Source organism: Diospyros lotus, chromosome 4, assembly GCF_014633365.1.
Source record: "Diospyros lotus cultivar Yz01 chromosome 4, ASM1463336v1, whole genome shotgun sequence".
NCBI lineage: Eukaryota > Viridiplantae > Streptophyta > Magnoliopsida > Ericales > Ebenaceae > Diospyros > Diospyros lotus.
In genome coordinates, this window is record NC_068341.1 from 20,552,641 (window position 1) to 20,580,565 (window position 27,925).

The following is a 27,925-nucleotide window of genomic DNA, read 5'->3' on the forward strand; positions in this document are numbered from 1 at the left end:
CCTCCAAGGCCAATTCGTTGTCCGAAAGGCCATCATCATGTGGTCATTTGATGACGACACTCGCAATTGCCCCTACAGTCATTGGCCTCGCCAAATACCCTAAGAAGGTGATTCGCAAGACTTAGCTAAGAAGACCACTAAGAAGTCTCACATCAAGGCATTCATCAAACTCGTCAATTACAACCACATCATGACTACTCACTACACTCTCGACGTTGATCTCATGGAAATTGTAACGATTGATGCTTCCTAGTCCTGCAAAAAGAATAAACACATCAAATTAAAGCCTAATTAGCCTTTGGGAGATCCCAAGACTCTAATCTAACCAACCCCCTCGATGTTTTCGTCATTCCTTTCACCTGTCCTTGGCGTGGAACTCTACCTTTGTACAAGAAGTCTCGCTATTTCCCATCAAGGGGATCTCATAGTCATATAATATAGAGGAGGAGAATCAATAAAATCGTGGAAGAGGAAATGCCGACACTTCTTTCGTCCACACATTTGCCTTCAAGCGATTCGCACACAAGGCTTTTCTGCAATCAAACAAAAAATCATGGTGGAATGTGGCCTACATGCAAGATGGTACAGTCATAGCCCTAGCTGTTGCAATTAAAAGTGAAATTCCTTCAAAAATTTTGAAAGAAGGGGTTGTTGTCAGCAATATCTTCAGAGGAACTAAAGGATGATGCTGGTGTAATACCAATAAAATAAATCCACTATTAGTGAAGACAAGTTGGAGTAAATGTCATCCTCCACAAGATGGCACAAGAGATTTGGGATACCACGAAGGAGAAGTATTCTGATCCTGAAGAGATAGGAAGTTGGAGTAGATGTCATCCTCCACAAGATGGCACAAGAGATCTAGGATGCCACAAAGGAGAAGTATTCCGACCCGTAAGACAACATCAAGTTGAAGTAAATTTCATCCTTCACAAGATGGCACAAGAAGTCTAGGATGCCGTAAAAGAGACGTATTTCAACATTGAAGGCATAGCAGAGGCGATGTCAAGGAGACCTCTAAACTACCCAATATCTTAATCGTCTGTCATGTCCCTAGGAGGATTAGAAGGGTAATATGGAGATAGAGATATAATAAATGAGTAGTATTGTAATAGGCTTATATTAGTTTGTTAGGAGATATTTGGTTGTTTGTTAGGAGCACATGGGTGCTGTTAGAAATTAGTTAAGGGACTACCTATGCCTATATAAGGCTATGTAAACGGATGGGATAGGATATGCTGAAATTGATATTGAATCTCTGATTTTCCTCTCTACATTTCTCTCTAAATCTCCCTTCTGTTTCTCTCTATTACTCTCTCCCTTTCTACTGATTTCTTCCCCCCATTTCTGCTCCATTTCCTCCTCCAATCATTCTGTTATCAGTTCTATTTCAATTATGACTTCTTCCCCAATTCAATCCCTCCCCAATTACTTCTTAAACCTGTTATAAACTCTAGGTTCATGACAAATGGTATCAGAGCAGTCAATCATTGGCTGTCGATTTGATTCCAGTTAAGGCGACTATTGTGAGGTGAGCTGTTTCCCTTGGCGATTGTGGTAAGGCGAATCTCGGCAGCGAGCTAGCCAGACGAATTTCGATTGGGACGGGGTTACTGCTTTTGGACGCAGGTAATTTCCAATGAAGGACTCTCGATGATGAAATCTGGTGAGACGGTTCGAAAGGGAAAGGTGAAGTAATTCTGACGATATAGGCCGCGATTGTCAACGATCTAGGAGGGAAGCAACATCCGACCAATTCTCAAGGAGTTACGTGATTGAGGCAGCAGGGCTTGAGGCGATTCGAGTGGTCCGGTGAATTCAACAGAATTGGTAGTCCTAACCATCTAGGAGCGAATCAGGCTGAGCACTTCAATTCTGGAAGCCATAGCCGAATCAAGGCTATCGCATGTGGGATCCGAAGTATTAGCGATTCAGTGGGTGTTGTGATTTAGACTCGGGAGTGGGTGTAGCGATTGAACTCCCAGTGAGTTGCTGTGTTTTTGGGAATTGAAAGCGATCACAAAATTGGCTGGAGCAAACAATTGGAGCAGTGAATTTCGCGGGTGGATTTGATCAGCAATTCAGTTGCAAATCAGAGACACTCCTATCTGAATTTTGAAGACGAAGACGACTATTGAATCTCGGAATTGATTCCGAGGCACGAGGAGGTGAGATACGGCCACGATTCTCGGCAACCCAGGCGAATTCAAGGAGCTGCCATCTGCTAGTGGTCCTCGGCCCAAAAGGTCGTGACTGGAGTGGGTGATGCGGGTTGGTCGGACGACTAGAATGGGTGGCCAGAGGTTGACGCGAACGGCCAGGAGGTCGCGACTGGCACAGGAGTTCCAAGCTATCACGGTTGTGCAGCGGGTTTCAGGCGATCGTGGTTTGGTCGGTGATTGGGCAGAACCTAAGGAAGGAAGCGTTGATGCATCACTGGTTGGGTTATCATTGGCAAGAGGTTCGCGACTGGAGGTGACCGCAGGTAGAGCGAAACCGGAGGAAGGAGACGAAAGGCTAAGCAAAATTTGTCGACTGATTGGGTGCGAAGCTTTCCATTAGAGAGAACAAGTCTGACCGAACCTAAGGAACAATCGCTAAACATCGACCAGTGCGATTCAGTCCAAAGAAATTTCCAACTGAGTTAATCGAGTAGAGTCTTGGCCTCCAACTCCTTCTGCTTGATTTAATTGAGTGAAGAATTGAAGGCGAGGCAGACCCAGCTCTTGGTGGGTTTCGTTTGAGGCGGATTAAGTCTGGGCGACTTCTTGAAGCAGTGGGGGAGGTGGCCCTCATTAGCCATAAGCTGCAGATTCTGTGTGAGAAGTGGATGCTCGTTATTGTTGCTACTTAAGGCTGTGAGCAAAGGGAAACAAGGGTTAATTTCGACTTTGAATTTTGGTTAGCTTGTTCGAAGAAGAGCGGTATGTATAGAACCCCTATCCCTTGGTCTTCCAAGTGTCATGTTCGTGAGATGTCGGCTATGGGGTCTCAATTGCAGCCGAAGGATGCTGCATTTTCAATGGGATGTCCTGCTCGTGAAGCCTTGGGAAGCAGTGCACGTAGGAGACCATTGGAGCCTCAATTGCTGCAGATGAATGCCTTATTTTCAGCTGGAATAGAGCTTCAATGGCAGCCAAAGAAGGCTGCATTTTCAGTGGACAGCAACAAGGATAAGCAGCAATATAGCTGGAAGAATCAAACATGGGGAGAAAAGTTTGAGAATGAGTCTAGCCGAAGGGACAAAGGAACAAACAGTGGGATTCATGAAGAGTGCAAGGAATTTGGCCGTATGTTCCGTGAGAAACTACAGGAGTTTGTAATGATACTAATCAAGAAGTATTATTACAACTTTCCCATTGAATACTTCGATGATTATCGCGAGAGTTTTAACAAGGAAGAATTCCTAAAAGTGGAGCAGCTGAAGGAGGACAGCCTTGCTGAAAGTAAATCCTTGGTATACTCCAGCTACCAGCAAGTAAAAGCATTTCCACTGGAGGAGGCCCCTATTGAAGATATGAAAGGGTCTAAACATACTACTCCCTTGGTCTTGGCTATGGAGAAGGCTGAGGAGTACATGGAAGAAAAGATTGGGAAGGAGAAAGTGGAGGATGACACTCAATCAATTGGCAGTCTCTCAAGCACTGCCACTAGTGCTGAGACTCCTGATGCCATTGATCTCTTGAAACAGCAAAATAAGGAGTCTAAAGAGAAGGAACAAAGGATTGCATCGGGCACCTTGCTTGGAACATCCCACATGTATGTCATTGGCACGGGCACGCAAGACAAAGCAAAGTTAACATTGCAACCCAAAGAGTTGGAGGATGGGGTTGTAGGATTGACAGCGCATCTGGAGCAATGGAGGACGCAAAAGGATAAAGCGAAACAAGAGGAAAGGAAGAAAGGGAAGGACTTCTTTGTTGAAGGGATCGAGACCCTTGATGTTTTGCTCATTCATGTTTCCATTGGTGTGGCAGCAAGCCATAATGCTATTGCTGTTGAGGAGAAAGAAAAGAGATGGCAAAAGAAAAGTGAAAAACAAGATAAGAAGAAGGAAAAATGAAAAAAAAAACACTGGGTGAAGATGGGCATTGAATAAAGAAGCAACGGTTAGGTGGTAATAAGTTTCTTGGGGACAAGAAACATTTCAAGGGGGGGGAAATTGTCATGTCCCCAGGAGGATTAGAAGGGTAATATGGAGATAGAGATATAATAAAGATGTAGTATTGTAATAGGCTTATATTAGTTTATTAGGAGATATTTGGTTGTTTGTTAGGAGCACATGGGTGCTGTTAGAAATTAGTTAAAGGGCTACCTATGCCTATATAAGGCTATGTAAACGGATGGGATAGGATATGCTGAAATTGATATTGAATTTCTGATTTTCCTCTCTATATTTCTCTCTAAATCTCCCTTCCGTTTCTCTCTATTACTCTCTCCCTTTCTACTGATTTCTTCCCCCCATTTCTGCTCCATTTCCTCCAATCTTCTATTATCAGTTCTATTTCAATTATGACTTCTTCCCCAATTCAATCCCTCCCCAATTATTTCTTAAACCTGTTATGAACCCTAGGTTCATGACATCGTCTAATCAGATATTGATAGTAACTCAACATGTTCAAAGTAACCTAAATAGACAGACACTTCATAAAGAAAAAAATTGAAGGTGGACAAGGATCTACCGAAGGCTCAATTTCAAGATGTGAAAATCTAAACTAGGCTTCCTTAATATTTATAACCTAACTTGAGAGGGCACGTAGTAAAGACAATTAGATTGTTAGACAAAACATAGGAGTAATTTCATTAATTATACAGTTATTTGCAATATACATTTAGGTAGTTTTTTTCCTGTGTGTAACTATTTCCATATTTTTCTCATTGAAACTAGGGAAAGAAGTATAACATGATATTGTGTGGCAATAATTGCATGAACCCCTTCTTTTGTTCATATGATTGTTTTGGAATACCATGTGATGCTATTACTATTACTATAAACCCATGCTCTTTGTGTAATACCCCAAGAGCCCAGAAAATGGTAGTATATATCGAGGATAAATAAGGAAGAAAATAACACCAGCTAGATACCTTTTGGCCTGAATGGAGCCAAAGAACTCATGGGTTAAGCGTGCTTGAGTTAAGGAAGCTTAGGGATGCGTGACCCCCCCTGGAAAATTCACGTATGCCCATCAGGGTAAGTTGTTCTGATCCTTCATATCGCTCGATGCGGGATGTTACAGGTGGTATCAAAGCTGAGCCTTGGAGAAGGCGGTCCAATGAGGGCGGGGAGTGACGCCGGGGCTCGAGGGCCTATACAAAGAGCCGCTTCTGGCAGGCTTCTAGGATGGCAGCCTCCAAAGGGAAAAAGATATGGGACCAGTTGTAAGGTCACATGACGAGAACGTCATGTGCTCGGAGGGGGGGGAGGGGGGGAGAATGTAATACCACAATAGCTCAGAGAAGAGTAGCATATATCGAAGATAAGTAAGGAAGGAAATAACACTAGCTAGATACCATTTGGGCTGAATGTAGGCAAAGAACTCCCGGGTTAAACGTGCTTGAGCTGGGGAAGATCAGGGATGGGTGACCCCCTGAGAAGTTCACGTATGCCTATCAGGGTAAGTTGTTCTGCTCCTTCCTATCGCTCGATGCGAGATGTTACACTTTAATTCTGATGAGAGTTTTTAACTAACATTAACACATTGCATGAATTTCTTTTATTTATATAGTTATTGTATAGATTGTATTTTCTTATGCATTTTGGGAGTATGCTATTTAGGAATTTCTTTGCTAACAGCAACTAATGTTAGCCATAGATGCACTACATCCACCCAATTTGCAAGGGAGTTGCTCACCCCATGTGTCGACCAACACACATGACTTATGTGTCAGATCTTAAGATCTAGCAAAGCTAATTCAGGTGAAATTCAAGAGAAATTAGAAGTAGAGAGAGAGAGTTAGGTAAAGAATCGAGAGAAAGGATGAGGGAGAAAATGAAAAGAGGGAAAAGATGCAATCTTCAATTGTCTGGATGATTGCCCATCCCTTACAGCTAGCCTTTTATGGGTGTACCTGGTTGTTCTTCAGTTATTGTAATTGAAGCTCAACAAACAAAGCAACAGCCAGGGCATCTAACCGAATTACAACAATATGCAACCCAATTACAGTATTACTCCTATAATATCCTAGGGCCATGACAAATCCCCCCCCCCTTCTTAAATGACTTCTTGTTTGCAAGGTGTCAAAGCTGGCTACAGATTGGTGGATCAACCGAGACAAGCCTTTACTGCCTTATTTATCCTTCTTTCTTCCTTTCTCCTATGCGCTTCTTCATGGGACAGTCAAAGAGTAGTAGTGTTTGCAACCATTGAATGTTCTTCCTCCGTCTTAGTTTTGTCTTTAAACTCGACAACCTGAATCGAGTGTAGCTGAGCCTGTGGAATCTCTTTTTGTAATAATTTCTGCCACGCTTCTCCATCCATCATCTTACAGCCACCGATTTCTTCCTGGAGAACAACCTTTTTTTTTCACCTTCTCCCTTTCCTTCTTCTAATTCTTCCATGTGTAGTAGCAGTCTCCGACATTGGTAGTCAGGACTGAATTTGTCTCCACATTTAAAGCATAACCTTAACTTCCTTCTCTTTTCCAAAGTAGAAGATTTAGTCGTGTTGGAGTTAGGATAATTTTGAGATGTCCCTTGATTTCTTTCCACTTGTTGACTAAACGAAGGCTAGACTTCCATGGAGAATGTGTACTTCTTGACAATCATTCCCAATGCAAGTTCTTGGAGCTTGTCTTTCTCTGTAGCCTACTTGACGGTGATTGGTTGCATCATCTTCACCGTCAGCCTTAGTTCATCGTTCAAGCTGCTAATAAAACTGGACACAAAGTAGGGTTTTTCCAGGGTCAAGTAAGAGAGTTAACAATGATTTCAATTCTTCAAACCTGATTAGATAATCATCCACTACACCTTCCTGTTTCAATTTATTGAACTCCTATACCATGTCTGTCATTGCTCTTTCACTTAAGCGAGCACAAAATTCTTGCGCAAATTTATGCCAACTCAATTCTGACCTTCCGTTGATCCACCCCTAAAACCATGCATCTGTCACGTCGTTAAAATACGCCGCTGTCAGATTTACCTTGACTTTCGACAATATGGTAGTAGTGAAAGCACCTTTCACAACATCGGATCCACCAACATGACCTGCCCCCTTCGAATGCCAGTATTCCCAACCTCAACATCCTGTATAACCCCCTCTAGTGGAAGCCCTTGCTCCTGCCAAGATTAGAGTCGTAACTGCTCTCGGGGGAAAATCTATCTGTTAGTAAACTCGCATCGGGCAACCTTGAAAATAGGCTTAGAATAGTACTCAATTGCTGGCTGAACTCGAAAAACCCCTCCCTGAAATTAGAAACATCCTCACGAACATCGGTAATCTTAGCGTTCTTCTCTACTGACATCATATCTCTAGTCGCCGTGTTCTTAGCCCTACCACGACTCACCTCCTCCTTCGTTTGACGGAGCCCAAGTTCCACCATCTCAAATTGACCTTCTAGTTGCTCCTAAGTTTGGTGGAGGCCAATCTCCATCATATCCCATCGAGCTTCCAATTGCTTCATTCTTGTTCCTCTTGCCATGCCTTCGCTGATTGCTACCTCCAGTTGACAACAGAATGAACCACCTTGTTCGGCCTAATCAACTATCTTGACGGCACAGCCGCCACCTTCTATCCCCAATTTGGTGTGGGAAATCCTACACCAGTTGCAACCAACTTGGGTTTGCCCATGTTGCCTCAAACTTGCGTCCACTTTTCACCTTTCTTCTTGCCAAAATCTCAGATGCAATTGCTGTGGATCCACGTGATAGGCTACTGAACAATATTTCTAATTTGTATTGCAAATATTGAAAGGGATTACTCCAGAAGATGTGAAGAAGACAATGAAGGATAGGCTTAGGGAATGAATTTCTATAATTAAGATGCTTACAATCAAAATGAAATTGAAATGAGTTCGTAACTAATTTGTCTAGGGAATTACAATGCTGAAAATAACGAGATGAATGAAGATAAAATGAACATTCAAGAGGTCCACATTCTCCTTCAAAACTTTTGCATAATTCTCATGCCTTCTACTGAACTTGTTTCCCTCCATTTATAGGTTGTAAGCTCTTCCCATTCTGCCTCTTAACGGAATCTATTGCTTGCACATGCACCAAGTGACCTCCTCCAAATTCAGTTTCCCTATTCTGCCCTTGTTGCTTCTTAAGTCTTTGGTATGTGAAATGTATTGGATGCCTATCAATACTTCCCCCCACAAAACTCACCTTGTCCTCAAGGTGAAAAGTAGGGAACTGTTGCCGTAGCTTCTTGTAGGGTTGCCAAGTGGCTTCCAAAGGTGGCATCCCTTTCCACTGTATGAGTACATCCATGCCATGAAGGTTATTACTAGTTCCCAGTCTTACTCCAAGTACTGCCTCTGGCTCCACTAACATCTCTAGTTCCTCATTGAGCTGGCTAGGTATATCAGTGAGTGCCTACATCACCCCGTTAGCCTTGCGTAATTGGGACACATGGAAGACTGGATGGATGTTGCAAGTCGCGGGAAGGGCAAGCTTGTAAGCAACTTGTCCAATCTTCTTCTCAATAGCAAACAATCTGTAAAATTGTGGTGCCTACTTTTCATTAGGACGTGAAGCTAATGTCTCGAGGTGATAAGGCCTGACTTTCAAGCAAACTAGGTCATCAATTTCAAATTGAACATCCCTCCATTTTAAATCAGCCCCCTTCTTCATCTGAGCATGTGCCCGTAGCAATTTGGCCTTTAGTTCTTCCAGTACCTGGTCCCTTTCCACTAGTTGTTGTTCAACTGCTGACACTAGGGTAGAACCCTTTTCGAATCTCAATAACACCGGGGGTTCGCGCCCATAAACCACCTAGAATGGAGTGATCTTGGATGCTATATGGTAAGACTACTTATACCACAACTCATCCCACGACAACCAACTAAACCAGGCTTTCAGTTTTGTAGACGCAAAACAAGGTAGGTATGTTTCCAATGTTCAATTTAGTACCTCAAACTGCCTGTCTGATTGGGGGTGGTAGGCTGTACTTCGGCAAAGCTTCGTGCCTTGGAGGTGGAATAGTTCTTCCCAACAGTGGCTCATGAAGATCTTGTCCTGGTCAGACACAATGGACCAAGGCACCCCATGAAGTCATATCACTTCCTTCACAAAAAGTGTGGCTACACTTCCGACATTAAAAGGATGCTTGAGCCCTATGAAATGGCCATACTTGCTCAATCTGTCAACCACAACAAATATAGTGTCCATATTTTCGAATTTGGGCAAACCTTCAATAAAATTCATGGCTACATCTTCCCACACTTGATCTGCGACAAGGCTTGATATTTATGCTTTTGGCAAATGGCACATTGACTAACATAGTGATGAATATCTTTCTTCATTCCAACCCAATACACATTGGTTGATATTCACTTGTATGTTTTTAGGAACCCTGAATGACCACCGGAGCTCTCATCATATCCCTCTTGGAAAAATAAAGGGATCAACGTGGATCCTTGAGGTAAATATAGTCTGCCCTTGAACAAGAGTTGATTATGGATCCATTGATAGTCGAGTTTGGTAGAGGGATGACGTTGGATTTCTTGGATTATTTTCTGCAATTCTGAGTCTGCCTTAACTTCTTTAGCTAGTTGCTCTAGCTAAATCACTATAGGGACAATCATAGCTAAGAGGGCAGCTAAGTGGCTGACCTTAGAAAAGGCATCCGCTACCTTGTTTTCCAACCCTAGTCGATATTAGATTTCGAACTGGTAACCCATTAACTTCAACAGCCATTTCTAATGCTCTGGACTCACCAACCTCCACTCCATCAAGAATTTTAAGCTCTTCTAATACGTGCGTGTTATAAACTTCTAGCCCAATAAATAGTGCCTCCATTTCTGGACAACAAACACTATTGCCATCAACTCTCATTCATATCATATATAGATTTAATGCGACCACTAGGGTTGAGGGCATGACTATAAAAGGCAATGGGATGATGCTCTTGCATTAATACAACCCCCTAAACTTGATCTTGAGGCATCCGCTTCTACCACAAAAGGCTTAGTGAAGTCGGGTAAGGCAAGTACTGGTAAGGACACCATAGCCATTTCAATTGCTGGAAAGCTTTCTCAGAGAATTCATCCCAAAAGAAGTTTTTATGCAACCTCTCTGTAAGAGGCCAAGCTAACTTCCCATAATCCTTCACAAACCTTCTATAATACCCCGTAAGTCCCAAAAATCCCCGTAATTCCTTTAATGACTTGGGACTTGGCCAATTGAGCAAAGCTTGAACTTTGGACTGGTCGGCAGCCACCCTTTTGTGTGATATGACATGGCTAAGATACTCCCCCTCTTGCTGCCCAAAATGACATTTTTTTTCCTGTTTGCATAGAGTCGATTTTCAGCCAACACTCTCAAGACCCACTGCAACTGCCACTCATGTTCCACCATGTCACGGCTAAATACCAGAATATCATCGAAGAAAACCAACACAAATCGCCTCAACTGTTCTTTGAAGATTTCATTCATTAGGGACTAGAAGGTAGCTAGGGCATTGGTCAACTTGAAAGGCATGACCAAGAATTCATAGTGCCCTTCGTGGGTACAAAATGCAATCTTCGGTACATCGTCTTCCTTAACTCGAATCTGATGGTATCCTTCCTTCAAGTCAACTTTGAAAATATGGTGGCCCCATGAAGCTCATCTAATAATTCATCGATCACTAGAATGGGGAATTTTTCGGGCACCATTACCTTATTCAAAGCTCGGTAGTCTTCACAAAATCTCTAGCCCCCATCCTTCTTCTTGACCAGTAGAACAAAGCAAGAAAAGGGGCTATTATTGGGTCTGATAATTCCTGCAACGAGCATTTCCTATACTAATTCTCGATTTCATTTTTCTATATATAAGGGTAGCAATAAGGCCTTACGCTTACTGGAGCTAAACCCAATTGCAAGTTAATGGCACGGTCTCGTTCCCTTTTCGAGGGCAGACCGTCTGGTTCATCAAAAACTCCACTAAATTCTGATAGCACTCGCTGAATAACTCCTGGTATCGTGGCTTGTAGCTCACTGAATTCTACAGTCAAACTCCTAAGTTCAAGAAGCACACCCTCTCCACTGCCCTTGAATGCCTTCATCATAGCTTTTAAGGTGACAAAGGTTCTGCTTAAACTCGGATCCCCTTGCAATGTAACCATCATTCCTCCCACTTGAAATTTCATAGTCAAAGGCTTTCAATTGACTTGCATCTTGCCCAACATCACTAACCATTTCATCCCCAAGATGACATACGAGCTGCCCAGCTCTAGAGGAAGAAAATCCTTGACTATATCCAGGTTATGAAGAGAAGGTAGCACCCCTTTACATACTCCAGTGCCCTACACAACCAATCCCGTGCCCATAATCACCCTGTAGCCGGCAGTCTCTAACCTAGGCAGCCCCAATTTCTAGACCAAATCAACAGCCACAACGTTATGGGTTGCCTTGCTATCTGTGAGAACCACTACATCCTGGCTAGCAATTCGCACTTGCACCTTCATGGTTTGGGGTGGGGTGAGTCCCACCACTGAATTCATTGACAACATTATCACCTCTCCTTCAGTCGCCGATGCTTCCCATTCATGACTACCTTCGACCACCTCATTTTCCCGCATCTCTTCCTTCTCTTCATCATAAATCACCATAACATGTAGCTCCTTTTTGCACTGGTGCCAAATGGAATATTTCTCTTGGCATCAAAAACATAGTCCCTTTTCTCTCTTGGCCTTCAATTTGGCTTTGCTTGGCCTTTTAAAGGATAGAACAACCGCTGCTCCGGGGGCTGGAGGCCTGGGTCCGGTAGGAGTGGCAAATTTGGGGATGGGATTCGGGTTTGGAGTGAAAGGTATGCGGGGTGAAGAGTATATCTGATTAGGGAAGTTTTTACCTCTGTTTGGTCTAGGTCCAACATGGTCTTGGAGTATGTGATTTTTATCTTCAATTCATTGGGTTGTTTCCATGATTTGTAATAGGCCCACAGGCTGCAACACCCAAACCTCTGCCTTGATTTCAGGCCTTAGCCTGTTAATAAAGAGGCCTTCTAGTATTGCCTCTGAAGCTTCTCCCACCGGTGCCGCCAATGTCTTGAAGAGGAGGTGGTATTCACGCACAAAGTTGTCTTGCCGGAAGGCCAAGAGCCTCTCCTCTATGGATCCCTCTTGTCATGAACAAAATCGGGTACGAATGAGGATTTTCAGCTCCTCCCAATTATGAAAGCCTTTTCTCTTTTGTTCCCATTGGTACCAAGCCAGGGCCCCTCCTTCGAAACACAACGCTATTGTTTCAAGCTTCTCCAACTCTGTTAATTGATTTACCACGAAATAGCATTCTGCTCTAAATAGCCACTCATCTAGATTGTCCCTGATCAAGATCAACATCTCCAACCTTCTATTACGAACATCCAGCTGCCAGTTCCCATCAGAAACACCCCCATTCTCTCTACTTCCCCCCTCAACGCTAGGGAAAACCCCAAAATTTAGAGTGGATTCCGATGGGGTTTGTTCCATCGTTCCTTTTCACTTTCTATCCTTTTCTTCTTCCTCCCATTTCGATCTCATGAAATTGAATTGTTCCATAATGATTGCCATGTTTTTTTCCATGCTCTACATCCTCCGCATCTCCGATTTCAAAGAGTCAAGCCCATTGTGCAACCCTTCCAAACGCCCCTCCAAGTCTCCTACTCGATCAGTTAGGGTTACCATTAGGATCGTTTTGCTCTGGTACCTAATGATAGGCTACTAAACAATATTTCTAATTTGTATTATGGATATTGAAAGGGATTACTCCAGAAGATGTGAAGAAAACAATGAAGAATAGACTTTGGGAATGAATTTTTGCAATTAAGATGCTTACAATCAGAATGAAATCGAAATGAGTTCATAACTAATTTGTCTAGGGAATTACAATGCTAAAAATAATGAGATGAATGAAGATAAAATGGATATTCAAGAGGTTCACACTCTCCTTCAAAACTTTTCCATAATTCCCATGCCTTCTACTGTACTTGTTTCCGCCATTTATAGGTTGTTAGCTCTTCCCATTCTTCTCCTTAACGGAATCTGTTACTTGCACAAGCACCAAGTGACCTCCTCCAAATTCAATTTCCCTATTCTACCCTTGTTGTTTCTTGCGTCTTTGGTATGTGAAATGGATTGGATGCTTATCACCACGCTCGCACAGATCTATTCTATTGCCTGAAGTCGCACCCAGAATCGCTGACCTTTCTCTTCTGGCCTGCTTCACCTTCAATTCAGAACCAAGATCGTCGGAATTTGCTTGAGCGTTAAGCGACAATTAACGCCCAAGAAGAGCTGGAAATTAGTTGCACCAAGAATCGTTGGCCCTTTCTTCGAAGAGTCAATTGGCTCCATTGAGCTTCCTATGTCTGGTTCTCGTGGCTCGATCAATTCCGAAACTACTTGCTTAATGTCAAATCTAACCCTAAATTCAACTGCTTAAGATTTTTGCCCAAATTGCCAAAGAATTGACTGGTTCTGATACCAATTGTCAGATCTTAGGATTTGGCAAGGCTAATTCATGTGAAATTCAAGAGAAATTAGAACTAGAGAGAGAGTTGGGTAAAGAATCGAGAAAGAGAATGAGGGAGAAAATGAGAGAGAACATGAAAAGAGGAAAAAGATGCAATCTTCAATTGTCTGGATGATTGCCCATCCCTTACAACTAGCCTTTTATGGGCATAGCTGGTTGTTCTTCAGTTATTGTAACTGAAGCTCAACAGACAAAGCAACAGCCAAGGCATCTAATCGAATTAAAACAATATGATCTAACTGAATTACAACAATATGCAGCCCAATTACAGTATTACCCTTCTAATATCCTAGGGTTGTGACATTAGGTTTATTTTGTTATCGAGTTAGCTGAAGGAATTATCCGATATGGCTTAGTCTAATCTGATTTGGATTATTATTCTACTAGATTTACTCTATACCTCTACATCATTTTTATTGCATGCTTATTTATGTCGCATCAAATTCCTTTTGCTCATCCACATACAAACTTTGTACTTGTGTAGTTGCATCAGGAAACCTCTATTCATATTTTTGGATCACCCCTTCCCTTGCATCACAGAAATATTTTCTCTGCTCATCTAAGTCTTTTGGAATCTTGATGAATTTTTTCCCTAGATTTTTTTGATTAATAGTTCATCCAAAATTGCAGCCATTCTTTCGGGTTCATGGCGTCAATTGCCCTTAAAGAGTTACTCCAGGATGTACATACCAACACATAGGATATAGACACTAATAGTTTTGTTCATTTGTCACAGATGACATATATATACCATAAGATGTATTCTTTTGACATTATACATAATTTTGTTCTGGTTGTTGTACTGGATAATATTGTACTCTACATTCCTTTCATGGCTATGATATTAAGTATTTATGATGTGTCATTTGTTATATAGTTGGCGTGGAGGGATGTTTTGTAGTTTCAAGGCTTGCAGGTCCCTAGTGGGGACCACAGCTCGCAGGTTGCCTCATTTGGAGTTCGGGTTGTGACATAAAGCAACCAAGAATATGCTACTAGCATTTATACCCAGTTTTAGCATACAGAGGAACTGAGGCAAATTTTGCATAATGAAACACAGCCATAAGTGAACTTGTTTTACTTTTTAAGGCCATATGCAAGCAAACAAAGGAAAACAGAAGACTTGACCCACCAAGGAACATACCAAAAGTATAAGAAGGTTGCAAGAATTCTCTCTTTATGTTAAACCATGGTCGCAAAGCGTAAAAAACACTTCTGTGACAGACATGCAATAGCCTCTGCTTTAGATATAATCAGTTGAATTTCCAAGGCTTTTCCAATTCTTTTTCAGCAACTATGAATACCACGGTGTTTCCCTATCATGTTTAAAGAGCTGCATCTTCAATATATTTTTCTCAACAAAAAGACAACAGTAATATAAGGGACTTATAGTTCTTCTACCAGCTTGACTATCCATGGTAATATTTTTCAGTCAAAGAGCGTAAAGGCATACACATGTTTGCAGTACTGAGGAACATGGAGTTGGATTTCTAACTTAAAACAATATTGGTTTCGCCAGTGTTACCAACATGTACCTGTTCTCAACAGCTTAATGACCTGTGACACACATTTTAACTAATAAAACTACATAATTGTCATCCTTTGATTCACTTCTCAGACCAGAATAATTTTCTTGTCTAGCAGGATTTTGCAATCTTTATCTAACAGTTTGAATATTTATAACACTCTTGGCTTTGCAAGTGTTACCAACATGTAACACACCTCTCAACAGCTTAATGACCCGTAACAAACCTTTCAACCAATAAAAGTAGATACTTGCCACGCATTGCTTCATATCTAGCAGGATTTTGCAATCTTTATCTGACAAGTTGAATAATTTTGTTTGGGACAATTTCCTATCCATAGCCAGGGCTAGTTACTCTTATCCCATATGGTATGGCATCTTTAGAATCTTCTATATAAAAATAATGAAAAATATAACTGATTACCATGAACACCTGGACAAATAATCATAAGCCAACTACCATTCAATATGGAAACATTCCTACGCACCTCAATACAGATGATATAATCTTGTATCCGTGTTTTCAACTCCTGTGCCAGTGCCCCCTTAAAGGCTCCCATTGAAAAAAGAAATGCAACGGCGATTCCTTGCCACCATGTCAGGAATATTATTGACTTGAATGTCAAGAATTTGGCCAAAGGTTTAATTGGTGCCAACTTACTTTTGATGACAGAATAGAACTGCACAAGGCAATATAAGGCCCATGTCTGACTAAAATTAAGAACAACTGCCAAGTATGGATATCTGCAAGTAAAATACATAGCTTCAGTTTCATGTGTCATGTTAGATCATGCTCTCTCACGTAATCAAATTAAATTTAAATATCAAGTCAGTGGTGAGATTTATACTTAAAACCTTACTTGCTCTGATATCATGTTAACTTGTTAAATTACAAACTTATTTAAGAGATTAAGCTGTTAAAGAGAGGGTAATTTTATTTTTTTGAATTATTATTTTAATCTCAACAGCCTGAGTAGACTTTCAATAATCTTCCCCTCAAACTGGATGATCATCAAAATATCAAGCAGTGAAATGAATAGAAGACTGTAGCAAATAAGCTTGAGATGTTGCCCTTGGGGAGGGGAACCATGACAGAACAATTAAAGATATCTTACGCGTATCTCCACTCAAATTTTCCTTCACCATAAATTCCAAAGAATTCAAAGATCATTGCAAGCAGAGCACAGATCATCTTCAATATCATCTGGAAAGGAAACATTTTAGCAAGGCTATCTAAAGGATTTGTTAAATTCAAACAAGTAAACAATTCATAAGGACTAAAATATCATGTACACATACATACTGAACAATGCCAATTTTGACAGCGTGATAGAAGTCAGAACCAAGATGCCAGTCCCTTAGCAAACAATTCAGTGGGAAAGGATGTTCTACAACTCCAGATGTGTAAGCTTCTTCCAGTAGAGGTATGCTGGAAGTAACTAGGCTTTGACTTTCCATGAATTCAATTGTTTTTTCCTCACCACCTTTAAATAGTAGCACATTGTTAAAAACAATTAGACAAAGTTCCATCATGAGTACAGAAAGACTTCCAAGATAATTGGCAAAACAAAATTCATTAACAGACAATCTGAGCTTAACTAGTAAAATAAAAGGCTGATATGATCACAATATATGCTATTACCATTGTTTTAAAAACCGGACCGGACCGGCCGGTCGGACCGGAAAAACCGGGAACCGGTGGCCTATCCGGTCCGGTTTGACATAAAAAATCAAATCTTCATCAACCCGGTCAAAACCGGTCAAAATCCGGTCGAACCGGTGAACCGGGAACCGGATTGACCCCGGTTTTTTTCACCCTCACACTTATTTTTAAATTTTTAATTCTTAATTAATTTTTTAACAACATATATAACAATTATATATAAAATATTAGTTGTATATTAGTTAATAATATATAGAATATTAGTATTTCAAATATATATTATTTAATTATAAAATATATATATGACATCATCCGGTCGGACCACTCCGGTCTAACCGGTCGGACCAATTGACCCGTGACCCAATTAATAGGCTGGTTCGCTCTCCGGTCCGGTTTTTAAAACATTGGTTATTACCATTGTTGTAGGTCGTAATTTGACCATCATACCTTAAATACACTTCACTTGCCACATGGCCTTTAAAGATGCAATAATACTCACCTAAACTAGATGAATTAGGAATATTACCATATCCATGTTTGTTGCACATTTAAAAAACTTTCAAATAATTGCCCAGGCAACTGTAGTATATTTTCCTTAATAGTCCAATTGATGGAAATACAACAATATGTTCCATGACTTGAGAAGTATGTCTCTTTATGTGAGCAAACCCGTATCACACTAAAATTAATCAAAAGGAACTTAATGCAATATTGCTGTACTATAGGAGACAACATTTAACTTGATTCCATTTCTTTGGCCTATATCTTCCAGTTTCCCTCTCAACTGCACCAACCAATACTACCAAAACCTAAATGACTATTTTGCAAGTTAATGCAATATCAATTAACTCTAATTGATGAATGAGTGTTTATACAAAATGATAACCAAGAACTAATATAATATTGTTCGTACATATATTATATACCTTGATATAAATATTACAAACTAAATTTCTTGTTAGAAGGACACATCATCTTATTGGAATCATATAATATATACATAAATACATTGACACCACCATATTCCTTGTTATGAGCACATTTACATCACCAACAACTAAGAGCAATGCCTTAATAAAGTTTGTTAACCCTGAAAAATCACTCTCCTCCACGCCCAATTACAATTTGGAAAAAAGGTAGGACAACTAAGGACCTCATATTTGCTTCTTCACATTTAGCCAGTTCTACACATTCTAAGTATCACCAAGAACAATATCAAAGAAGAAAACAAAAGCCATCAAGACAAGAGATACTTATTAGGTCTTCAACACACCTAAGCAAGCAATCAGATATCTCTCAAAGCAATACAAAGCAAATGCTTCATAGCAGTCCCGGACTACTTCATAGTTGAATGCGGCACTTGAATGCAATAGTGATAAAAACTGTCAGAAAAAAAGGTAATAGAAAGATGTGTTAGAAATCAACAATTTTATCAACTTCAAAATGTGTTAGAAATCAACAATTTTACCAACTTCAAACTTTTCAAGATATATCATAGCACATAAGCATCAAAGTCAAAGGCAGAGATACTCCAAGCAAGTACATCCCTTATCCAATTCCAGACTGTAATATCATAAGAAGTCCATGTTATCCTCCTTTTTGTTGCTTATAGGTGCTTCAATTTAATGAAGCTCATGCTGAACGATATCATATTAAGTCCATTTTCCAGAACAATAAAAGTGGATAGTAGAAAATATAATTTTTGATAGGTGAACAATAGAAGAATGCATATCAGTACTTATACATGTTTTAATGCCCAGAGACTTGGGAATCAAATACTTCAACTTTCAGAACAAATAACCTGCACAGCACTGGATATACACACCCAATTACTGAACAAAAGATTAGCAATTACAAAAGAATGCAGCAAAGCTGAAAGTATTGAGGAAACCGTGTCCAGCTTCCAACTTCAAAACTTATGAAATAACATTCAGACTGCTCTCACTGCACACTAATTTTTGTTATCATGACTGGGTTGAAACATAACAGACCAATTTATCATAAATGCCAGACCAAGGAATGGCACCACGGTAGGTATATTTTACACAGCAATCATGCATTTCTTTGCATTCAGCAGATATGAAAATCTTATGGTCCTCTCTCTCTCTACATACACACATATATAATCAATGTGGAGGAAGACTTATGATATGTATGTCAGGACCAGACTTCTCTTTGTCACATACAAGCAATAGACAAGAGGTAGATCGTCTCTGCGGAATTGCTTCTGGAGAAGCTAAGAAACCTTCGTAGAGTTGTATAAATGGTCACAAAACAAGAAAGAAAAGTGACATAAAACAGGGAGTTTTGCTCACCGATTCCAATGCATAAACAGGAACCATCAGAATGAGCCCAATTAAGAATTTCTGCTCCTGAAATTAAATAACAACTTCATATTTATCAACTTTAGATGTCAACAAACAGAAAAAACAAAATGCCATTTTTCTGTCAAGTAGTAAGTGACTAAGTTAAAAAGTATGAAAAGCAAGGGTTGACGATACCAATTAATAATACAATATGAAAAATGTGTTAAGTATTGTTCTAACATAGAGTATAATTGAACATTGAAGAGATTAGTTGACAACAATAAAACAAGTCCAATATGAAATATTCCAGGATATAAATAAAGTGCTTGGCAGCAGATTTAATGCAAAGAAAAATAAACTCCAAGAGTTAAGAAGGATTGCAGGAATGAACCTCAGGTTGATTGTAAGCTGATAAATGCTCAACGATGAGATGCATAGATATCACAAGTGCAACAAGCACAAATAAACTTGCACTACAGATTGTCCAACTGTAAAGCAGTGTCTGCCCAACAAACAGGTTAACTGGCCACATTTTGCCTGATCTGCTAGCCAACTTCGCCAGAGTTAGAAGGGAAAAAATGGAAATAAAACTCTTTCCAACTACGATGACCACTTGAAAAATTAATGATTTCAAATGTGTCTGATATGATATGTAGCATTTACTGTACAATTAACATAATTTTTTTCAGAACCAACTGCAGATGCTTTCCAGCATACTACTACACCCTTCAGTTTGATTGGAATCCACCAGCAGCATAATAGCATGACAGAAGAAAGCTGGCACAATCCCCTCTAGCAAAAATCTGTTGAAGATATGTTGAATTTGAACAGAACAATACTGTGAACGCAAGTAATTGACAGCTTGATAAAGAGGAACATGAAGAAGCTTGAAAAAGACTGGACCTCAAGTCCTGCAAGGAACATGAATAAGTCAACAGTTCAATCTCTAGAATCACAAGTAGATAAAAAAGACATCATATAACTAATAGATGCCAATTTCCAAGCAAAGAAATTAGAGAAAATACTAATAAAGCTCAAACAAGAGAAAATATACCATTCTTGATCCACAGAATCATATAGACAAGACTATTTATGACCTATTAAAGGATGTCAATTTCTGAATCTATTTAGGCTATTAACCATTCATTTATCAATTATACTTTAAATATGACAGAAAAAAACATATGAAATCACATGAACTTAACTGGACATACTAGGTCCAATATTGCAAACTTAGGAAACTTTTAATTAGATTTCTTTACATTAGTTCACTCTTCTTTCTGTTTGGAATTTTCCATGTTGTGTCAAGATCCTATATCCAGTCAAGATCCGATATCCTCCTATTTTAGGCAATGTATAGCTAGGAGATTATACAGCTTCCAAATCTCATTGATTACTCCTTTGATTAGGGTGATTGAAGATTCCTAGAAATTTCCAGATTTAGCAATGTAATTAGATCCTCTATGTGTATATATATGTCAACCCTCAAGAATTGGACTTGGACAATTATGGAATGCTGGACATAGAACAGAATAGGAAGAGAGAGAGAGAGACAAGAGAGAGAGAGTAAGAGAAAGAGAGAGAGAGACAAAAGAATAATTCTGTTATTCAATGCCCTTCTCCTTCCACCTTTGGTTACATATATAGTCTCCTCTTAACAGTTACTTAACTGTTTACAACCTTCCCATAACTACCATCTAACTAACTGTTACAACTGTAATTTACCATCTAACTAACTATTATAACTGTAATTTATTGATATTCCCTTCCTACCCCTGGAATCTTGACAATTTCCCCCCTCTTCAAACAATTCTTGTCCCCAAGAATTAGAGTAGACCCACAGCCCTTGGAAATTACTTCAACAAGTCAGGAAGATTTTCCCAAATGATGTGCTCTGGATGGAGGTGGGACCATTGTACCAAGACCTAAGTTAAGGGCAGTGATCCTTGGTAGATGACCCTATTCTCCACAATAGCCTGAGGTTCAACCACTTCTTCCATTTCTTCTGCTGCAGGTGGCAGATCCTGGCTCGCATTAACCATAGGCTCCTAAGCTTGCTTGAGTAAGGAAACATGAAATACAGGGTGAGAATTCACTCCCTTTGGAAGTTGCAACCTATAAGCAACTTTGCCCACCTTGGCCACTATAGTGTAAGGCCCAAAATAGTTAGGACTCAGCTTAGAAGCTGGAATAGATGTATAAGGTTGCTGTAAAAATCATCTAACCTTAAGATAAACTTTGTCCCCCACATTGAACGACCTGTCGCTTCTTTTTCTATCAGTTACTTGCTTCATACAGTTTTGGGCAATAGCTAATTCCTTCTTGAGAATGGTCAACATCTGCTGCCTCTGCTGCAAGTACTGTCTACTGCAGCCATAGTAGGATTTGGACCCGAAAAAGCAAGCAAAAGGGAGGGTTTGTAACCAAACATAGCCTCGAATGGACTCCTCTTAATAGCACTGTGGTAACTAGAATTATACCACCATTGCACTAGGCAACCACTTGTTCCAGCTTCTAGGTTTAGTGAAACACATGCAACATGAGTATGCCACCACATAATGATTAACCCTCTCCGTTTGGCCATCTGTTTGTGGGTGACAACCCCACCCCCAACTTCTTGAATAATTCTTGCCAAAAAACACTTGTAAAAATCTTATCTCAATCAGACACAATAGACTTAGGTATTTCATGGATTTTAGCCACAGAATCTAAGAATACTCATATCACCTCCGGAACTGTAAATGGGTGTGTCAAGCTGATAAAATGTCCAAATTTGGTCAGACAGTTCACTATCACCAAGATAACATCCTTACCTTCTAATTTTGGTAATCCCTCTATGAAATTCATAGAAATACCATCCCACACCTACTCAGGAATGGCCAAGGGCTGCAGCCACCCGAGGTAAGACACCTACTCCTGTTTGCACTACTGACATATGGCACATGATAGCACAAATTTCACCACATCCTTCTTCTACCCAGGCCAAAAAAAAGAGTTGTTTCACCTTTTGATAAGTCACTCGCACTCTAGAATGACCTCCCAAAGGTGAGTACTAGAGTGCTTCCAAGATCCTTTCTTTCAATGACTGGTCATCCCCTACCACCAATCTACCTTTATATGGAACCAAACAATTGGCAAGTGTATAACCTAAAGGATTCCCAGTTTGCACTAACAATCGTGTCACCTTCTCCTTCATCCAAGTTGTGTGCTCATAACTTGCCACTAACTCCTTGATCCATGTCACAATTATGTTGTGACAATAATAACTCTTCTAATTCAGTGTGAATTAGAAGGGGTTGCCGAAGAACAGTGAAGAAGAATGGGAGAGATTGAAGAAGAGAATAAGAGAGAAGAGAGAAGTTTGAGAGAGTAAGAAATCAAATTCGTAGTTGATTTTCGGTACCCCTTACAGGAGGAGCCCAGAGCTTATAAAGTTTTCTCTAGGGTGCTACCACAATAGATCATCTCTCCTATAACCAACTATTTTGTCCTATTTCATCCATCATTACACTTGGTTGTACTATCTAACTAACCACCAGCTGGAAAAGGAAATTACAATCAAAAGCAGTAAAGAAAATAATTAATAGCAACCAAAATCCGTAGCAAAATTGGGCCTCCTTTTCGTCTTGTGACAATACCCCTCCCTTCAGCAATTTCTTGTCCTCAAGAAATGTTCAAGAGACTGGCTGCCCTTGGAAATTGTTGTAGCAATTGGGGAAGGTATTCCCAGGTGTCCTTCCCTGAAGATCCTCCTTGCCACCTAACCAACACTTGGATGAGAGAGGCTCCTTGGTGGTAGACTACTCTTCTTTCCATTATAGCCTCTGGCTCCTTTGTAGCTTCTTTCTCCCTAGGTAGTACTGGTACCTCCAGATTAACCCGCTCCTTGCAAGTTGTCTTCTTCAATAAGGAAACATGAAAGATCAAATGGATTTTGGATCCTTCCGGTAGCTGCAAGTAGTTGGCCACTTTGCCTACCCTGGTTATTATGGGATATGGGCTGAAGTACTTAAGGCTGAGCTTAGACCTTTGACCTTCACTTAAAACACCTAAGGACTACAATCGAGATTTTAAAACTCAATAGGTTGTATATCAAGAGGTCAAAATGTGCCTTTGCACAAACTCAAGTAGAATATTTGGGGTATATAATATGTGGACAGGGAGTGAACACCAACTCCAACAAAGTGGCAGCCATGACCGATTGGCCAAGGCCTACATCACTTAAGGCCTTGAGGGGGTTCCTAGGGCAAACAGGTTACTACAAGGGGTTTGTGAAGGGATATGGAACCATTAGTAAAACGCTGATTGATCTACTTAAAAAGGACAGTTTTATATGGGGTCCAGAGGCACAAAATGCTTTTGAGTTGTTGAAGAAAAAAATGAGCGAAGCTCCAGTGTTAGGTCTGCCAAATTTTGACAAGCCATTTGTGGTTGAAACAGATGCGAGTGGGGCGGGAATAGGGGTTGTCCTAATGCATGAAGGGAGACCCCCTGCCTTTATAAGCCAAGCCTTGGCCCCAAGACATGCAAGCCTAGGCATCTACAAAAAAGAATTATTGGCAGTGATATTTGCAGTGGATAAATGGCGGCATTACTTAGAGGATAGAAGGTTCATCATAAAGACCGACCACGAGAGCCTAAAATACTTATTGTAACAGAAGCTCTACACCCATTTACAAAAAAAGGGGATGACCAAGCTTATGGGTTTGGACTATGTAATTCAGTATAAAAAGGGTAAGGAGAATGTGGCAATCGATGCCCTATCTAGATGTATGGAGGAAGGGATGGTAGCCTCTATCACAACTATGATACCTACTAGGTGCCAGGAAATAGCAAAGAGTTAATGAAGAAAATGAGCAGGTAAGAAGCCTCTAGGAGCAACTGATTATAGACCCTGGAAGTAAACAAGGATACACCTACGAAAATGGGGTGATCAGGTGTAAAGGAAGACTTGTAATAGGGAACAATGAAGGATTGAAGAGAAAAATTCTCCAGGCTTTACATGAATCCCCAATGGGGAGACATTTGGGCATCCAGAACAGCTACCATAAGGTGAAACAACTATTTTATTGGCCTAAGCTCAAGGAAGAAGTGATGCAGTTTGTGCTAGCCTGTGAAGTGTGCAAAAGGTGCAAACACGAGACTGTTGCTTACCCAGAACTACTGCAGCCACTCCCAATCCCAAACCAGGCATAGGAAAATATGTCGATAGATTTTGTAGAGGGCTTACCGAACTCAGAAGGGAAGAACTGCATCCTTGTTGTGTGTCATGAACCTAGGGTTCATAACAAGCTGAAATTGGCATTTGGAAGGATCCGAAAGGCTTGGGATTAAGAACAAAAAGTTTAGAGGGATATTTGGACAGAAATAGGGGAAGGATGTAGAGAGAAATGAGGGAGAGAAGTAGAGAAACAAGAGGGAGAGGGAGAGAATTGTAGAGAGAATCAGAATTAGAAATTCATCATTTAATTCAAGCATGCCTTTTACAGAAGAAGGATCAAGCTTATATAGCTTGAACCGTGGGTGCTGCCACAACATATCACACCCACTCTAACTAACTGATTTGTCATATACTAGCACGTGGACACCTGGCAGATTCTACCATAACAACTAACCAGCTGGAAATGAAATACAAACAAGAGAATGAAATACTAAGACAATACAAGTAAGTAATATCCAAGCCGATACAAAACTTGGCCGCAAAATTATACGTCTCCCTAGTCTCGGGACAAACTATTGCTACCATATTATCATGATGCTCTTTTATTGTTCCTTGGGTCATGACATTGTGGTGGACCGATTCACGAAGTTTGGCCAGTTTTTAAGCCTCACTCACCCCTACACTGCCCAGGAAATGGCCCGAATTCTACTAGATCAGGTGGTGAAGATGCATGGAGTCCCTACAACAATTGTCTCGAATAGGGACAAAATATTCACCAGCTTGATGTGGAAGGCCCTGTGGAAGGCCTTGGGATCTAAGTTAAACCTTTCCACTGCCTATCATCCTCAAACATATGGGCAAACGGAAAGAGTTAACCAATGCTTGGAAACCTGCCTTCGCTATCTATGTTTCAAGAACCCAAAAAGATGGCACAAATGGCTCTCAGTAGCACAGTGGTGGTACAACTCCAACCACCACAGTGCTATCAGAAGGTCCCCTTACGAGACTCTCTTTGGCTAAAAGCCACCACTGCTACCAGCCCTCCCAGGACCACAAGCGTAGCAGCAGTAGACGAGCACTTGCAACAACGACAACAGGTCCTACAACAGCTCAAGAAAAACCTAGCAATTGCCCAGAACCGTATGAAACAACTGGCAGATAAAGGAAAAGTGAGAGAGAATTCGATGTAGGGGAGAATGTGTACTTGAAGCTGAGAGGTCCTCACCTCAGATCATTGACTACAAGCCCCATTTCTAAACTAAGTCCGAAATACTTCGGCCTCTTCCCAATTGTAGCCAAGATTGGCAAAGTGGCCTATAAACTACAGCTACCGGAGGGAACATAGATACATCCTGTGTTCCATGTTTCCTTGTTAAAGAAAGCAGCGGGAGAGTAGCGGGTGAGTCCTCAACTACCTTTAAGAGTGCAGGAAGCCCTTGGCACTCCAGAACCAGTTGCCATCATAGATAAGCGGGTGATCTACTGCCACAGTGCACCCATTGTGCAAGTGTTAGTGAGATGGTCCAACAGACATGGGGATGACAGCACCTAGGAGTACTTACCAGATTTGCTTAGCCAATTTCTGCGAGCAGCTAGCTTACTGACCATTTCTTGAGGATAAGAAATGCTTCACGAGGGGGGTATTGTTACATACTAGGAGGACACTTAAGTAAAATGTAATAAGGCAAGTGGAAGAATAGTAGAAAGTAGATAACAAAAGGTAGTTAGGCTATTTGTAATTGGCCTTGGGCGGGAAAATCCACTTGTATGCAGGAAATGGGTATAAATTGAAACCCATCCCACAGCGAGAACTATCAAGAGATTGAAAACACATTTTCGACATCCTTTCCAACTTTTGTTCTCTCTCTTTCTCCTATTTCATTGGCCTCCCTCTCAGTCTAATTCTTACTTTTCGAGCATTCTCTCGAATCATCGGATCGCGTTGTCAATTCAGGAAGATCTCCGAATTGATCATTGTCAGATCCTTGAAGATCTGACACACTAACTGCCAGCACTGTCAATAATTTTCTAAATACAAACTTAATGTGCCTTTTCTACGTTTCATGTTTGATGGTCGGTGATAATAAGGAGAGAGTCAAATATTTTTCCTATGGCATCTCAACCAAGCAATTTCTAAAAAGATGACTATAGTCCGAAGACCATGAAATATGAGAAAGACTCAGTAAGTTAACTTAGGTCATGAAAAATCTTTGCCCAATTGCTGACTATGATACTAACAAGTTACAGTTTCTCAACCGTCTGCATGAGAAATAGAAGTCTTACTCTATTACTCATTTTTCAAGTGTCGGATTCCTTCTAGGCATCAGATTTCCATACAATTTTTTATATCTTTTCCCAATTTTGCGTTGTTTAGACTTAGGTATGAAAAAAATAAATCTATAGGCAACAATCTAAATTCATAAATATATAAAATGTTATATATATACATTATATGAATATGTTGTTTTTAATAAAGTCTCAGCTTCTTGTTGTACGCCAGAAACGCAAACAGCACAGGCTAAGATCTCTGATTGCCGTTCTACACAAGCTTCACATCGTTTCCGTCCACTATTCCAGGCAAGAAAAATGGTTTGGAAGAGGATTATATTCAACTTTTATGACTCTTCTTGTCTATGTCTCTCATAACTAGGTTTGGCTACACTCAGCCTTCTCCTACACCATAACGACCAAAACAGTAAAAAAGAAAAGAAAGAAATCAAAACGAACTGCAAATTAAAAGAAAATATAATGAGTGATCGTAAGAATTAAAGCAATGGAGGATTCTCTGCAACAAACTGGACCAAAACTGGAGAGAGAGAGAAAGGGAGAGCAATCTACCAACTAACAGTCGCACACGTACACATATCCACCCACTCAATCACCAAACCCCAAGCATTAACATACGGTGTAAGAAGCAAAAACCCAGAAGGCGCATAGAGTGGAAATTGCTACAAAACCCTAGAATAGTACCAAGCCCCCCAAAAGCGAACAAAAAGAAAAATCGATGGTAATCACACAAACGTAACGTGTGAGCGAAGCTGTCAAGAAAAAATGGAAGCCGCTGGGTTTTCTCACCTGATTCTCGACTCGATTCTGCTTGAAAATCGAGGGAGATATTTTCTGACTCAGATCGCGGGGAGACGAGAGTCTGATGGTGGAGAGGTCGATTTTGCTTCGGCAGTTGGGAAGAAGCACGTTGGAGGATAACTGGTGCTTTCGCTCGGGAGCGTTCACGCCACCCGTGAGTATTTGAGGTCACGGCTAATCTTGGACCGTTGACATTGAGTCCCGCTTGATGAAGGAGCATTTCAAAGAGGGATTGAACGGCTGTGATCATAGTGACAGCGACGGCCAGGTGATTTTATATGCTAGTTTTGTTAATTACGTTGGAAAATAAGAAGAATTCCATTTTGGCACGTATACATGGCTGCAAGGTAAGCTTTCTGAGACTCCACGTCAGATCCGAACCGAGTGACTTGGGGTGAAGTCAGTTCTGTCGGCCGAGTTTGAGAAATTATTTTATATTTTTGAAGTACTTGTTAATAAAATATTTTAATATTTTAAATTAATAAGATGTATGTATTATTAGTAATAAATAAAATGTTTTAACAAAAACA

The 27,925-nt window shown here is 40.5% G+C and overlaps 1 protein-coding gene across 2 annotated transcripts in view; it reads right to left on the reverse strand.

Moving 5' to 3' along the window:
- Positions 1-27,560, reverse strand: part of LOC127799243 (protein LAZ1 homolog 1) — a 29,231-nt gene extending 1,671 nt beyond the window's left edge. Inside the window, exons 1-8 of one of the 2 annotated variants that reach the window (XM_052333083.1) lie at positions 27,384-27,560; positions 19,539-20,058; positions 19,157-19,213; positions 18,115-18,223; positions 16,478-16,662; positions 16,294-16,382; positions 15,840-15,922; positions 15,667-15,764 (exon numbers count right to left, since the gene is read on the reverse strand). In XM_052333083.1, the coding sequence (XP_052189043.1) occupies positions 15,667-15,764; positions 15,840-15,922; positions 16,294-16,382; positions 16,478-16,662; positions 18,115-18,223; positions 19,157-19,213; positions 19,539-19,679 (762 nt within the window). In that variant the 5' untranslated portion in view covers positions 19,680-20,058; positions 27,384-27,560. Of the gene's footprint in view, positions 1-15,666; positions 15,923-16,293; positions 16,383-16,477; positions 16,663-18,114; positions 18,224-19,156; positions 19,214-19,538; positions 20,059-27,383 lie in introns of both variants that reach the window. The other variant, XM_052333082.1, reaches the window with a different exon arrangement.
- Between the last annotated feature and the right edge of the window lie 365 nt (positions 27,561-27,925).